General features: G+C 31.2%; 1 protein-coding gene across 1 annotated transcript in view; it reads left to right on the top strand.

The window, feature by feature from the left end:
• Positions 1–17920, top strand: part of LOC127723954 (scavenger receptor cysteine-rich domain superfamily protein-like) — a 46754-nt gene that overhangs the window by 8738 nt on the left and 20096 nt on the right. Inside the window, exons 6-19 of the mRNA XM_052230670.1 lie at positions 51–201; positions 855–1018; positions 2872–3020; positions 3691–3868; positions 5220–5367; positions 8006–8163; positions 8379–8532; positions 9147–9304; positions 10100–10250; positions 10770–10927; positions 12071–12221; positions 12653–12822; positions 13518–13674; positions 16020–16192. Coding sequence (XP_052086630.1) covers positions 51–201; positions 855–1018; positions 2872–3020; positions 3691–3868; positions 5220–5367; positions 8006–8163; positions 8379–8532; positions 9147–9304; positions 10100–10250; positions 10770–10927; positions 12071–12221; positions 12653–12822; positions 13518–13674; positions 16020–16192 — 2220 coding nt within the window. The remainder of the gene's footprint in view (positions 1–50; positions 202–854; positions 1019–2871; positions 3021–3690; positions 3869–5219; positions 5368–8005; positions 8164–8378; positions 8533–9146; positions 9305–10099; positions 10251–10769; positions 10928–12070; positions 12222–12652; positions 12823–13517; positions 13675–16019; positions 16193–17920) is intronic.

Below are 17920 nucleotides of genomic sequence, written 5' to 3' on the forward strand. Positions count from 1 at the left end.
AATTGTGTGGTACTTTTCTCTCCGTTATATAATAAAAATATAATTTTCAGGAGGAACAAGGATGCGACTTGCAGGCAGTATCCGTCCATCTGAAGGACGCCTTGAAATATTTCATAACAATGTTTGGGGTACAGTTTGTAGCGACAACTTTGACACACTGGATGCTGCAACTGTTTGTAAAATAATGGGATATGAGACTAGGTATATTACTTTTTATTTCATAATTGATCAAATTCAACTGATTCACCATGTCGAAACCACTAGAATTTTGACGTAAGAATATATTTGCATAGTTATTTCCCAAATTACAAAATGCAAACATGCCCTCGGTAAAATGACCAATCGACACATTTAACTATAATGCTTTGAGGGCTATTATACATTTACTTTCACTTAACAACACTTGAATTTGAACTTGGTTGAAAAAAAGGGCCGTTGTGAGTTCCATCATGGAATTTGATGTTTGAATTGTTTGTTCGTTGAATGTTATACATGTTATTTATTCAGCACAATCTTCAATTTGTATGCTCAGATTTGATTACTGCGTCGTACACAGTTATACCAGCCATTACCTTTGCAAGTAATTGCATGACGTAGCATCCTAAACAGGACTGGAAGCTTTAAATTCTTGCACAATTCTAAAGTATAATATGTAGATCCAAATGTCCTAAATTCAAAAGAAGAAATGAAAAAGTTCAAACAAATGAAAATATCAGAAATAATTGATATAAAACAAAAACAACTAAAATACGTAGAACAGTTGGAAAACCAACAAATATTGTATTGCAGCACTTGTTCTGCAGACTGGATACTCATTTCAATATAAACAAACATTTTGAATAACAATCTTCAAGGTATCCGTACGCCATTGGACAAGCTTTCTTTGGTGAAGGTACAGGAAAAGTATGGTTGGATGAGATAAACTGTAACGGGACAGAGGATGACATATATAAATGTGGATCGAATGGTTGGGGTCGAACAGATTGTGGACATTCAAAAGATGTATCAATTCTTTGTGGTAATAATTGCTCAGTTTTTACCGTTTTATCGTTTATATTTTATTGTAAAAACAATATATAAATGTATTGCACAACGTCCCTACATATATTTGACAAAGTAGTGCTTTAAGGGCATACGATACAGTAACAGGGGAGGTAATGACCTTTCTAACGTAAACTTTTATATTTCGCGACGCCAAACTATGACATGTCGGCAAAAACACTTTTCGATTGAATTTATTCAGTAGCTTGAAAACGAGTACATTGACCCCTCTTTTTTGAAATAACGTTTGGCTTAATGATGTATGAAGATTATTTGTACCATTTTTCATGAAAAAATTGCCAATCGAAATGTTTTAAATTAAATTTATATACAGCAAAAATGCCGTATGTGTTTTCTAAAATTATTAAAATGTAATAAAAAAGTATATTTTCCAAAGAATTATTTCACAAGTTCTGAGCATATTTATGCAAAGAAGATCTTCCAAATGGTTTTACAAAATTCCGTTTGTGTTTACCTTCTGAATGCAATTTGCCATTACAGTTAAGTAACACTTTGAGTGCAATTCAACGTTACAGTTTTAAACCAGTTAAAGTGCAATTAGCATTTATGGTTTTAAGCCAGTTTGAGTGCAAATCATTGTCGATAAACCTAAATCTGTACATTAAAACACTACTGTGGATTCATTATTATTCGTTGGATACCGATTTTCGTGGATTTCGTGGGTACAGGTGAACCACGAATTTAGATGTTCAACGAATTGTAAATTTTCAATAGGCTTGCATACAGACTTGGGCAAAACCACGAAATCAAATATCCACGAAAATACAGGCATTCCTCAATCCATGAAAATTGGTACCCACGAAAATATATGTGCCGGGTTATATTTTCGGTTCAAACATTCATTGTTTAGTTCAGATACAATACAGAATAAACATTTCGACAACTGCGGGACTAATCAAGATTAAATGAATAACTATAGAGTATGTTAAGCTTGGTCTACATTGAACATCGCTTTTACAGTCAAATATTTAGTTTACCTTGGGAGGCGAAGTGGTGTTAGGTAGCCAGATTTTACGATTTTTTTTATAAAGTAAGTTAAGAATACAATAACTATAAAATAAAAGCTATTGTCATGCAAAACAATTAAAACAAATATTTTATTTTATTATTTTGGTGTCAAAAATTCATAAATCGGAATTTCTGTGAAACGGTTTCTTCTCTTTCATTTCAACAAAACACTTTAAAATGATAAAATGCTTCCAGCATCAAACTTTGAAAAAGGCATTCTAGAACTTGTGTAGGCTTCAGACTTCTTGTGTACGCTTCAGACGTTTTTGATTGTTTATGTTTCTGAAAACTTAATGGAGTTTCCTGAATACTGTCACATTAAAGGAGAATAACCCTGAGATGCGATGTAACAGAAAGAGATTGATTTGTCCTTTCAATTCTATAATTGGAACGCCAGTGATAAGTTTTGTGTCGATGCAACGCGCCTCAGGCATAACTAATCTTTGATGGAGTTTGATAAGCAATTTACATGTTAAGATGACATAATTACATAGTGCATTCTTGACTAACCCGTTAGAGCAAAATAAAGGCTGTTGAGGAGGTAGAAAAACATGCAAAAAAACACATCGACACAAAATCACAGATATTTCAGTTATTCTTTCGTCGTATTCGAAAAATTGAATGATGCAAAACACTACGATGACTTCAACCATGCAACCATGTATATATCTACGTAATCCTTGATATTCGGGGAAAAAATGAATGTATGGAATATAAAGAATACTGATCATACGGATATTTCTTATACTGCATATGTATTTTAATCTATGTCTAATGCGCTCTTCATTTTATGTATGTCAGACACAATGGTTCGATTAGCTGGAGGATCTAAATCCGCAAATGGTAGAATTGAAATACTTCATAATGGACTATGGGGTACCATATGTGATGCAAATTTTGACCAGGCCACAGCGACAGTCATTTGTACTATGCTAGGTTACAATAACTCGTAAGCTTGAAATTGAAGTAAACAATTCAGTTTACAGCTTATAATTTGTATCTCATACAGAGTATTATGCTACGTATATGATACCACTTGCGGAACACGCTCTGAAGTTGAATTTCTTCTAATTTCAAGTTTCTTGAAATATTCTTCAGATTTTGAATTGTTTTACATTAGCCGTTTCGGGGCTTTTTATAGCTAACTATGCGGTATGGGTTTTAATCATTGTTGAAGGCCGTACGGGGACCTATAATTGTTAATTTCTGTGTTATTTGGTCTCTTGTGGAGAGTTATCTCATTGGCAATCATACAAAATCTTCTTATTTTTATATTTCATTATCATATGTATATATATTGATATATATGCAATAAGTCTTTGTAATTTGTAGGTTAAGTTGTAGATATTTAAATGGATGCATTATCGTAGCATGTACGCAAATATCTATATTCGGTAGTAAACATATTTAAAATACTAAAAATAAAATCTGCATTCACACAAGTAGAAATATGGAAAAAAAAAGTTCGAAATGCACTAAAATACAATTTATTAATTATATTTTTCTCCAGTTCTCCTTTTATATATAAGTATATTATGGTCGGGTTGTTGTCTCTTTGACACATTCCCCATTTCCATTCTCAATTTTATATAATTATGTATATAACTTTTTGGAGGTTAGCATTTTTGTTATAGCGATGCAGTCATGTATCCACATGCTCAATATGGACCAGGAACAGGGAAAATATTTTTCACCAACCTCCATTGTGCTGGAACAGAATTAGACCTAGAAAACTGCAAATATTCTACCTGGGATAACTCACAATGCACCCATAACAATGATATGTCAATAGATTGTGGTATAAATTTAATTTCAATTATAAACGTTTACAATGTTTAATAAAAAAAACATCCCTAAGATTTTGTTATTAACACTATAATGATAATTATATAATACTAATACTACAACTATTCATATTACTGCTTCTACTGCTATACATGTACTACTACTTGATAAATACAATAACTGTTAGGCAACCCATCATACAGGAAAACAATAGGGTCAATTTCAAAATGTTGACGCTTACAAATTTATCCATGCTCAATATCTGTATCACAGTGCGATAAATATATGACTGAATTGTCTAAATGAGAGTTTCAGTATGTTTTTAACCAAATTGTTCTATTTTATCGGAGGTGGGGAGGTGTTACTTCGTTAACGCACACACACATTATTTTTTTCAGAATTCAATAAAGTTATTTAATTTAAAACCTACAATCATACGTTTTTGTTCCTTTAATCTGATATTTTTTTTACTTCCTTATTTTGAACGAACAGGAAAAAATAATAACCTTTCTTCTGAGGTTCAATGGTATCCCTGATGTCTGTTTAACTAGTATATAGATGATGTGTTATTGTTATTCACGCCAGTTTAGTATAACTGTTTGTCTGAATGCATTAAACCTTTCAGAATGGAAAAAAAGTTTTTCATTTAGATGATTTGCAATTATATTGAAGCCTTTGGTCTACCGTAGATTACAATCGAACTTGTTATATAAAATTTTCAGTCATATTTTATAACTTCAATAATTTGTATATATATACTTATTGTTGATTTAAGGCAATGTAAGTTCATGTTTCGCTTGAATCATATTTTAATTTTACGTTGATGGCATCACGTAATATAAAAAATAAAATAAAATAGAATACCGTAAAAATCGTGTATACATAATTTTTTTTTGTACAATTTTCAAAACTCTTGTATGTTAGATATAGTATACTCATAACATTGAGTTCAGTATACATACAGGTTCTCGGGTAGTACATGTAAGTACCTTTTGCTGTTCAATTTGTAGTTTCCCTGTACCATTTCGGTTACTAAGAAGTTACGCGATAATCGTATAAAAATGCATGCAAAAATAACCGAAAAGTTGATCACATTTCAATATAACCCGATATACCTTTATTTAACTTTCATGTAGCTTAAAGAGTGTACGTTTATCTCAGAACGTATATGATGATGATGATGATGACGATGACGATGATGACGATGATGACGACGACGACGACGAAGACGACGACGATGATGATGATGATGTTGATGATGATGATGATGATGATGATGATGATGATGATGATGATGATGATGATTTTATTTCAATTAGCTAACTTTCAATCAGATATTCACAATCAGTTTATATTCGTTTTAGCTACTCCTGTACGACTGCTTGGTGGACGAGGTCCATTTGAAGGAACTGTAGAATTGTATCATTTAGGGAAATGGGGGGAAGTTTGCGATACCAACTTTGACGTTAAAGATGCTGAAGTTATTTGCAGAATGCTAGGTTATACAGCCGGGTACGTTTAAATAACGCAATATAACGTGGTTTTAAAGATAGAGAAACATCAATTGTCTTCATTCTATTTGTTACAAGAAAACAGTAAAATCACAAAAATACTGAACTTCGAAGAAAATTCAAAACGGAAAGTCCCTAATCAAATGGCAAGTTCAAAATCTCCAACTCTTCAAACGAATGGACAACAACTGTCATATTCCTGACTTGGTACAGGTATTTTCTTATGTCGAAAATTGTGAATTAAACCTGGTTTGGATTAAACCTGGATAAACCTGGAATGCCATTCTGCAATTAATGTAAATTGAAAAACCATGACAGTCATTTAAGATTTTAACGCGTTATCTCCGGGAAATAAGCATTTGGCAGGGTCTGGGTTAATCAATTTTTGCGAAAAGAATATACTCTAACATTATTGATCATTTTTACAACAAATTAAACATTTAGAATTAAAAAACGCATCTCAAAACTCAGAAACCAAAAATAGTTTTTAATCTTGAATTATTTTACCTGATTATTCCTTATCTTATTGCAGAATTGATTAGGATTAATATGTTGCTAGAATTACCTTTTTTCGGAATTGTCCATAGATCCGTATTCAAGATTGAGCACTTAATTATTCATTCAGATTTTGTTTACGCTGCTAAATTTATTTCAATTAAGTCGATCGAATACATGAAGGTGTGGTGAAACTAAGTAGTTTCGATACTTTATATAACAGTAGGAATTGAGTATACGCCAAGTTATCATCAACCGAATGACAGAACGGCTAGTATTGATTTAGGAAATTATAACCAATGCCAATTAACATAAATTAACTGATAACATGTAACAAGCCAATCTAGATTTGTTGAATATTTCGGTTTTGTGTTGAAATTATTTCCCCACAAGTGAAATTTGTTATCAGAAAATAACCCTTAAATTGTTATTTGAACTCAGTTACAGTACACATGGTGCTGTTACCAGCTAACTTTTTGAAACGATCTGAAAATATGTAGTTAAATAAAGGCAACAGTAGTATACCGCTGTTCGAAATTCATAAATCGATTGAGAAAAAACAAATCCGGGTTACAAACTAAAACTGAGGGAAACACATCAAATATAAGAGGAGAACTACGACACAACAGAAACACAACATTAAAATGTAACACACACAGAAACGAACTGACTTAGTACAGGACATTTTAAGAAAAAAATGGCGGGTTGAACCTGGTTTTGTGGCTAGCCAAACCTCCCGCTTTTAAAATATAAAAATAACATTAAAATGACAACATTACATGACAGGACTACAATACAAATAAATGGGAGAACATACGGGACAGAGAAACATACGAATAATCGCTAACAAAAGGTACCAGGTGCACGCGTTTCGTCCACAAAAAAACTAACCAGTGACGCTCAGATAAAAAAAGTTCGAAAGCCAAAACAAGTACAAAGTTGAAGAGCATTGAGGACCAAAAGTTCCAAAAAGTTGTGCCAAATACGGCTAAGGTTTTCTGTCTGGGATAAGAACATCCTTATTATTTAGAATAATTCATACTTTTGTATAAGATAGCAAAAAAGTATGTAGTTTTACAACCAATTTTTTTTTCTATGACACCGGAATTACAAAAAAAAATAATGTGAAATTGACTTAACTTATGTTTCCAGCAACAAAAAATGAACCACGAATAAAGTAAATATACGTTTGATGACAGAAATGTTTCTTTAAATGTCCCTTTTTACGAGTAAATTGCAGAAAAAACCGATTTTTACTTACGTTGCAAATTTTTGAAATTTTACGGGAAGCGGTATCATTGATGTCGATTTTGCTATAATACAAGAAGGACTGTAACAAATCAAATCTTCTTGCCAAGTTTTATAATGTAAAGTTAAAAAATATAATATAAAGACCCATAAGTCCGATCTATCGCACACTAAAATGAAAAGTTTCTGTGTGGAAATGGGGTAATTAAGTGTTATGATTTTTGGTATTTAAAATTTCTATTATTATTTCAAAGCTACAAAAATGTACTATACTCAATCCAAACATAAAATACAATACTTTTATCGTGCTCTACAGTTAATGCGTTGCATTTAATGATAGCCTATAGCAAAAATAAATTGGTACAAATATCGTGCGAAACTACATTCTGGATCACCATATGTCAACCATAAATAAGAAAATGAAGCATACTTGTTTGGAAATTGACAATGTTTACTTCTTTTTGAGAAACATTTATTGCTGTGTGTTTGTTTATTCCACATTGGTAACAGGTATAGGGGGAGGGTTGAGATCTCACAAAACTTGTTTAACCCCGCTGCATGTTTGCGCCTATCTCAAGTCAGGAGCCTCTGGCCTTTGTTAGTCTTGTATGTTTTTTTTTTTAAATTTGGTTCATTTATATGATTCGGAGCCTATTTGACGTTCATTTTCGCTGAACTAGCATACATGATTGTGTAGGTGCCAGCTGAAGCCCGAATCCGGATGCGGGTATTTCTCACTTTGTTGAAGACTCATTGGTGGCCTTGGGCTGGTTTCTGCTCTTTTGTCGGGTTGTTCTCTCTTTGATGCATTCTCAATTTTATGGTAAACTGTATACAAAATGTTAACTGAATTAATAAGAAATATACTCATATTTATTTTAAAAATTTAATTAAAGAATACCACGTTTGCTGAACAGTACTGACAGTGGAACAGGATTAGTTTGGATTGATAATCTTCTTTGTAATGGAGATGAAATAGATGTCGCTTTATGCAAATCGGATGGTTTTGGATCGAAAGCATGCTCCCGTAATAGAAAAGCAGCAATATACTGTGGTATGAATATTGTTGAACAATTATTATTTTTGAAACAAATCAATCTTAATTAGTTTTCTAAAGTTACGTACTTCCATGTAAGTAAAATGTTCTGAACTCTATATATCAATGAAAATGAATACCGATTTAAATGTCTGATCAACATGAATAAACACTTTATCGAATGCAGACTCAAATAATAAATTGAAACCAATAATTAGTTGTATTCATTCTAGGTCAAGATATTCAAGTCCGAATTCATGGTGGAAAAGGTTCTTATGAAGGAAATATTGACATTTTTCCAGGAAACAAATGGTATCCTGTATGTCAAGAAGGTTTTAGCATGTCTGCTGCTAAAGTGGTATGCAGAACGCTTGGCTTTCCCGACAGGTTATTTTTGTTAATTTTATAAAGGAGTTTTACATAGATAACATTGAAAATTTAACGATAGATATTTTCTTAACTCTGTACATCGTTCATCGCTGTAATCACTTTTGTATTTCCAAATTCTGTTTGCACAATTATTCTTTATAATATTTCATCCCATTATTATCTATATTTTATATTTTTGCTCAGTTTTCTTGAATCGTTATATCTTTTCAGCCCTTATTGTTTTCTGTAAAACCTACCCAGACCCTCAATTAATCAGCAATAGTTTTGTAATTAAAAAAAAACTCCAACTTTTCCCTGCATTATTTTGAAATTGACCATCAATTAGAATACAGAGTCAACTCCCAACAAGATTAACGACGTCATGATTGAACTAGCAGGGGAAAAAAACCAACACACATGTACACCTGTATTCATTAACAAGATATAGAAAACTAAAGATTAAAAGGAAATAACGATATGGCAGAAAGGGCATCGTACCGTTGCATGATTATAATAGTAATACAAGTAAATCACTTTTATTTAAAAGAACAATAAAATTAAGAGAAATCGAAAAAAGTTTATATGCTTGACTTTTCCAAGTCTGATCGATTATTTTTTTCCCTTTACGACAGCAATGATCCGGAACTACTGAACAGTAGCAATAGTTATTTTGTTGACAGTTTAACAGATTCTGGACAATTACTCTCTTGTTCTGGATCAGAAGGAGATATCGGACTGTGCAATTTAAAAGAAACAACAAGCAGGTGTTCACAACAAATCATAAGATGTCGTAAGTAACATTTCCATTTTGATAAAAAATTACTAATAAAAATAGTTATTATATAAAAAAAAACATTCAAATAGTCGATCAAAAAAACATTAGAAACATGTTTTAAATAATTTTATAGATTAAACTTTGGAAAAAACAGAATCTTTTCAGTTATATATTACACAGACATGACAGAAGTCAATTGTGTTTTATGAAATATCAAATTGAAAATGTTAAGTTGTTAAAGTTCTAAAAATCAATTGTTAAAATTAAGATCATATTCAGGCAAAATATAATAGAAAGATTTTCGAACAGCATAAATGTAATGTAATCATAACATTAAAAGGTAGATAGAGCGTGAATTTACCTTTTTTTCTATCTTCGGTAACCAAATTCGGGTAATATTTATAATGATTTTTTTAATATATTGAAATTTAGATTATTTGTAAAAATACTAACACACAATTGATTAACCAATTAAATTTGAATTGTTTAAAAGGGTTGAAAATATTTCAAAAGTATACTTTTATATCACACCCGGTTTTTTGTGGAGTTCGTGTCGCTCAGTCTTTGGTTTTCTATGTTGTGTTTTGTATATTGTTGTTTGTCTTTTTATCTTTATCTTTTTTACTATGGCGTTGTTGGTTTATTTTGGACTGGTTTGAATGTCTCTTTGGTATCTTTCGAATGAGCAATACACATACCAGTATCCCTTATAATGTACCATATGTCTTACTTTGCAAAAAATAATTATTATACTATATAAAATAATGTATGACATCACCTGTTGACTTTAATCACATTGAATTGTTTTAGCCCGAATAGCCGTACGACTAGTTAATGGTAAACAACCAAACGAGGGACTAGTTGAAATATATCATAATGGTCAATGGGGTACAATATGTGGTGGAGGATTTAAAAAATATGACGCTAACGTTATTTGTAGAATGCTTGGATTACATACTGAGTATGATTAATACAATACAAAATATCTATACTGATTATTGAAACTGAAAAATTTTATTTCTGGTTGTGGTACGACATTAAGCTATTGGTTCACCTTACATAGACATGTATTTTTGGAAATACAAAAACTAAAGTTATAGATATAAAATAAGGATATGTGGTATGATTGCCAATGAGACAACTATCCACCAAATTTCAAATAAAATGAGTTTATCATCTTTTTTATAACAAGCTTCCAGAAGTGTGGATTATTAACAGTTACCCTAGTTAATATGTTTTGACAAAAGAAATGTTATATTAAAAAAAATAATTGCTCTTGAGATATTATTTTTCGTTTCTATTGAAATGTGTATTCTTGTGTTAATTATGTTAAAGAGATGAACGCCATTCAAATTAGTACTATCGTATCATTTTACCTAAATTTGTTGTAACGATCTTTTTTTTTTTAATTGTTTGTTCTACTGCAACTTATGTTTTATCGTTTCTCAAGATAAATTTATTTTTCGTTATTATTATAAAGGGAGCAGGTTTTTCTTAACGAAGAATTTGGAACATCATACGGTCCTGTTATCCTACAAAACATTTCTTGTACAGGAAGCGAGAATGACATATCAGGATGTTTACTGAACTGGAAAGTTAACAATTGTTCTAACCAATCTGCTGTTGGTGTTAGATGTGGTAAGATTAAGCATGGTATATTTCCATAGAAGTGAAGGTGGATTTAAAAATAAAAAAAATAATATTAACCAAAGGAACAATCAAAATGCCTAAGTCAAAGAAATAACAGACGATACCAAGTTAAAAAGAAATTCAATTAAAAATTAACAGAAAACTAAAAAAAACTTAGCAACACAAACCTTACCAAAAAAAAGGGTAATCTGAGATGCCCCGGAAGGGTCAGCAGATCCTGCTCAAACAGTAAAAATCTCTGTATTATTGTAATTAAAAAAGATTTTTTTACCTACAATATCCCGTTGGAATTATTCAAATTAAGATCAAGAATTAGGAGATCTAAAGTCTGCAAATTTAGGAAATAAAAAAATGTGGGAAAAATTTTTCTTTTAAATTAATAAAATAATGTCGCTCTTTGGTCAAGTGTTCAATATAATGAATTTATTTTTAGGTATTTGACCTCTTTGTTCCTTATATGGGCCATGTAATTTTGATTTAATAGGAGGCGTCATTTGAATTATACTGAAAGTTTGATTGTTATATCTCATAAAAAATGAGGCATTGTGTGTAAATATTGTATATATCGATAAAAAAATCACAAAAAAATCTAACAAAATATTTAAAACAACAATACCAGAGAAATTGAAAATTTGCCAAATTAGGGTCTGCAAATATGACACTTTGCAGTTATATGAAAAACAAAATTAAGCAATTGACTGAAACAATTCTGCTGACATTGTTTTTTTTGTAATCCTAATGCACATTTCAAAGTAATCGTTATTTTATCACCAGTTATTTTGAAAACCGCAGTTGACGGAAAGTTTGAACAAAACTACATGTAAAAAACAAGATGTCAATCAATCGTAATGACTTTTGTAATGCTTAATCAGCTGTTCTTTCTCATATTATTGCTAGAACAGTAAGAAAGAAACTTCAAATCTCATTTTTTTACAACTTAGAAAACATAGTTACATACTTTTATCTTCAATATCATTATGCAGTAACAAAATTATTCAGTTAGACTTCATAGGGAATATGATATGTTAAATCCAAATTATAGCATAAGTGCAATACATTTGAATTGTGTGTTTTTAAGAGCTCTAAATGCTACCAAAGCTACAGTTATCTACATTGTAAAATTCTTTTCAGTGCCAACTCCGATACGATTAACTGGTGGAGGTGGCCCATGGGAAGGACGGATAGAGGTTTTTCACAACAGTCAGTGGGGTACAGTTTGTGACACAGGTTTTGGAAATGAAGCAGCTGGAGTTGTATGCAGGATGTTAGGATTTCTTGATGGGTATGTTGTTAAACATTTAAGTTATAATCAATAAAAAGGGGTTTCATTAACTCATGTGTTAACTGGAAGATACACAGATTACATATCACTAAATAAAACAATTGCCATATATCATATTTCATTGCCAATACAATTGTCAATTTTTAACTCGTTCTATCGTACCCGTATTACACATGGGCAGTTCTTATGATCTGATAATTCTACACAATGCTGTCACAAAGCACAAAAATCATACAAAATTCGATTCGAAAGTTAAAATTGTATTAATTGGGAACATTTTTAAATGTAATAATTAATGTACTCATCTATTTGAATTTATAAAGGGTATTTTCACAAGGTAAAGAGCTATTTTTTCCAGATTTTAGTTGTTCTAGTTTTCATTGTATCTAATCTAATCTTCAAAACAATTATTAATCTAAATTTGATTTTAGTACTACAAACGCATTTGCTCACAGTACATCTTTTTATGGACAAAGCAGGATGCCTATTCTTCTTGGTCAAATATCATGTACCGGAACAGAATTGGATATAAACGGATGCAGAACAAAAGAGTGGGGATATCATTCGTGCGACAACAACCATGAAGCCGGAGCATTGTGCAGTTTGTATTTATATCATTATTTGATTTAATTTAAGGAAGTAATGAATAGAATACTAGTGTACGGTTACAACAGTGTTTTAAACGAAATGCACGAACATGGCTGTTTACTTCTGCTCCCCTCCCCCCCCCCCCCCCCCCCCCCGAAAAAAATAAAAGAATTATCTAAGGTCAAACGTTGGCTTATTCTCTTAGGTCGTACGTTGACTAATGGGTGCTTACATTTACGTCATTTGATCTCTTGTTGACCGCTATTTCACTGGCAATTACACCACATCTTCTATTTTTTATTAAATGGGATCAAAATTTTGAAATCTTAAACATGACATGAGAGGAAAAGCCAAATAATATGTAAAATGTGAACAGCAATGGTTATATTATTAACAACAACAATTGTTCAGAATAGCAATAAACATTTCTCTAAAAAGCAGAACTCGGAACAAGAAATGTAAAACATTGAACCATACAATATAATTGAGATAAAAAAATTATGCTCTTTGCGCAGAATCCATATTGATACACTGTAACATTTAATACTAAGAACAAGTCCTTGTTTTAGAAAAAGAAATTAGGTAAAAGCTGTTTCCATTTTGTACAAACGTCGATGGGAGTGTAACATCAACATGTGCCCGAGGTATTGAAATGTTTGATTATTCAAATACTTAACACAGCGTTATATTCTTTTGCATTTCAACCAGGAGCAACGAATATGAGACTTTCTGGAGGATCACACACGATGGAAGGACGAGTTGAAATAAAGATCGAGGGGACATGGTCAACATTGTGTGATGAAGAATGGAATGATAATGAGGCAACAATTATCTGTAAAATGTTAACAGAATATCCCTTGAATCGGTAATATAACAGAAATGCATACATTGTCTTTATTGATTTCATTAGGACAATGAGGTAATTAGTAGTTACAGAATATACATGTACCTTAAGGTATCATGTCAGTTGTGAAAGCCAAATCACTCAATTTTAAATTTAAACATTGTTATATTCATATCTTTAAAAAAGTTTGATCACGCATATTTTATTCCTAATTGCTCTGGACATTAACCTTTTATATGCGGTGACACCGTGTGATTTCCTAATATACATATAAAAAAAGAGTAGTGGTGGCTTTTATCGAGTGATACTCTAGTACTCGCTCGGAAAAAATATCTACACAATAGGAAAACAATAATGCGCATTTTACGATTTGTGGGTCGTAACCTTTGACGTTTAACCCTCTACATCATTATATTGGGCTAAATAATTATAGTCACAGGAATGATCCATTATAACTAATAGCTCAATCACTACAAGTACCAAATAAGTAAAAAAAAAATACAATTATCAAATAAAATCATTTGAATATGATTGATTACAGAGTCAAACCAGATCCAACAACCGTCACATTTTCATATTCTAAAAGAAAATACATTTCTGAAGATGTTATATGATTAGATGTCACCGATGCAATGCCTGATTGTCCATTTTAACGTTAATGTGTTCTTCGGGACGATGTTTTGGTCTTATATGGTGCTTCTTGTTTGTTGCTCCTAAACAATAATTCAGGATAACTTCACAAAGGTGAAACATAGCAGAGTTAATGTCCAATCTGTTCAAAGTATTTCAACACGCAAGATTCCTGAAGAATGTTAACAATTCCGAACAGACGTACGAAACGTTTTTTAACTACGATTATCTAATGATTTCTATGGAATTCTCCGAGTTGCGTTCTGCAAATATTTTAAAATTACTTTATGGAAAGAATGGGACAATATCCTAAATAAAAAGATTAATCTAGTATAATTTTGGAATTCTATACCTGATACTACTGAGCGATATTCGAGTACTCGTTGACATTCTTTCTATTCAGATTATTTTTGCCCCCGCTGGTCCGTACACAGTAAAACGATATTTCATGTAAACGTTTAGCACATTGATATAGTATAAGTCATTATCTTTTTTGCCTGTCTGTGTCCGTTCGCATCAAATTGTCAATACTTCTCTTCACAAACTGTATTGCAAAAATCTTATCATTCAGAATCGTTTTTATAATGTGAAGTTGAACATATAATACAGACATTCCAATAAGCCAATATATACCGGAGAAATGGAACTTAGAACATGAAATTCACCATTTAACACAACGTACTAGACATTTGTATACTTATTTTTGGTATTTTATAACACAACCAAAAAATTTCTGCTATAAAACCATATGTTTGAAAGGGTTTATTTGAGGAATTATTTATGTTGGGATTTGTTAGTTACATGTATCTTGTATATTTCAACATATCCTAAGGGCTCTTTGAAACGATTTCTTCCTTACATGTATCATGTATATTTCAACATACACTACAGGGCTCTTTAAAACTGCCATTGGGAGTCTAATCTGGAGACTAATGCAATGGAAAGTTTCAAAGGCGCGAATGCTAGCTCGCTCAAATGTAAAAATCCTCTAAATATTTGTGCAAATTCGTTATAGATAATTGGAAACACAATTTCGAAACATTCATATGTTCGATTAGACTCATACTATTATGTGCTGAATTAGCAACTGCAACGTTCAAACCAGTAACATGTATAGTTAAAACATTTTTATTTACATCTAATTTTTTATAAGATTTGTAATTTTTTGGTGCATAAAATATGATGATACACTCATTTTGTTTCTGTCTTAGAGAATATCACGGAAAATGAAATTTGATCAAAACATGCAAAAGATTTATAGTTAAGTTTGCCTAAGGTAAATTGGATCATATATAGTTTAAGTTAAATTTTTTAATTTTCCAACGGGAAATTCAAAATTATGCGATGTTTGAGATCACGTGCATTGCAATTTTTGGCTTTATTTGGTGGCAAATTCTATACAGGCATAGTATAACATTATTACGTTTTGTTCATTATGATGACGATAAGTTTAGAAACACATATCGTTGGAAAATAGTATCAATCGTCTACTATGGATCTATTAATATTAGTGGGTAACCAATATTCGTAAATTTCGTGAGTATGGACTAACTAAGAATACAGTTGTTAAAACGAAGTACTAATTATCTGTGAGCTTCAGTGTAGAATTAGTGAAAACATCGACATACAGTGTTCCGTAAAGACAATATTTCTTAAACCTACAACAATTAATAACAGCGAAAATAATTGAATAAACAGTAATTATATTGACATTTGATTAACATTCACATTTTCAGCTTCGTTCACGGCAAAGCATTCACAAACAGTTATTTTGGAGAAGGCAGTGGTACGGCCATGTTATCAAATCTTAAATGCAATGGAACAGAAGTAGACTTATTACACTGTTCAATGAAAAGAGGTGGGCGTCCACATTGTGACCACTCTCATGATGCTGGAGTGTCTTGTTCACGTAAGTAAATTTACATAAAGTGGAACCATAATGCTTTCACTTAAGCAATAGGCCGGACTCTCGAGGAAGCGGCATCGGTTTACAATCAAATGTCATTTGTCATATTTCAGATAGCAACATCATTTTTGTGATAGTGCACAGATCAATATGATAAAAATCCAGTGAAAAGAATTCCTTAAATAATTATAATGAATCTTATTTTACAGCACTTTATAAAGTTAGATATATTTGATCCGTGATAGATACTAAATTTGGTTTGTTGGAAATACGAACTCTATATCTTCTTACTGCAACTTGTATTGCTACCGGATATATACAATATATGTACATTGTCGGAAAATATACAATTTATTTGTATGAGCTTTAGAAACAGGACGAAAAGCGAGGCTCGCCGAGCTTTTCTCCTGTTTCGTAGCGAGTACAAATAAATTGTATATTTTCCGACAATGTACATATATTGTTTTTATCCTGAAATTTACACCCAAAACTTGAAACTTTAGTTGTTAAAATATAAATCATTGTCTATAATTATTCAAAGAAATCGACATAGTTTAAACGCGGACCGCAAAGAGGACCCCAAACTGAACTGGTACGCAAAAAGAAATATCCACATTACCGCTTGCTCAACATGGAAGCGGGGTAACAGGATACTTTATTTGTACAAGTACAAATAAAGCAAAAATTTATAAATACAGTTTATTGCTTGTTATAAACTACTTTTCTGTTAATTGTTCATATTTAACTTATTTACTGTTTATTGCTTCTATTTAACTCACTTCCTATTTATTGTTAATCTAATTAAAATCATTTTCATAGTGTGACTGCATCAGTTAATCATTTACTCTTTATTATATACCTGCATGGACTTATTTTCTTTCAGAACGATAGGTCTTTCTTTTGAAAAATCAACCCGGACGATACCTAGTTTCAATGAAATATGCTTCTATGCATAAAATAATGACCTGCGTAAGGTCATTTTTTTCCTTATTAAAATGCAAAGTTTAATTTATTCAAACATTTGATTCGTTTAATAGTTATCGTTTGTTGTTACCAATTGGGGTTTTACTTTTTAATTTTCCATCTTTAGTAGGTTTAAGACAGAAATAGTTCTTTCCTTCGTTTATTGAAATACAAAAATTGTCGTTGACCCACATTTTAACTTTCAAAACAAATAATATGAAGTTTTGTTAAAGGGACAGTATGTGAGATGAATTTAATGATGCAAAACTTTTCAAAATATTTTAAAACAGGCCAGATTTAACACATTCGTTTGTAGGATTTTGGAATTCTTATTGATTCACTCATACTATTATGTATTGGAAATCATACGTTGACCTATTGTTATTCGTTTTTCGTGTTACCTGTACATGTATCACGATTTCGTACTCTTTTCATTCCAGTTCTTAACTTTTTACATTTATATATATCTCCTACTCTATCTACTGTTCAAATGACCCAATTTTCGTTTTTTCTATAGAATAATACCACTTACTTTAAAATGGGGAAGGGGGTATAATGGTTATTACTGATTCTGAGTTTTAAAAAAAAGTTGTATTGCCAGACAAAAGAAAGACAACAATTAATCTGAATAGTTCGTTAAAAAAAATGTTGAAAAAATAATCTGCTTTTCCGCGATTGAAATGTCATGAAAAAAAAAACATAGCACCCCTCTTTCATAAACAAAATTGATACAATGAACTACTTACAAAGTGACATGTATTTTTCATA

The sequence above is a fragment of the Mytilus californianus genome, unplaced genomic scaffold, assembly GCF_021869535.1.
Source record: "Mytilus californianus isolate M0D057914Y unplaced genomic scaffold, xbMytCali1.0.p SCAF_13, whole genome shotgun sequence".
Lineage (NCBI taxonomy): Eukaryota > Metazoa > Mollusca > Bivalvia > Mytilida > Mytilidae > Mytilus > Mytilus californianus.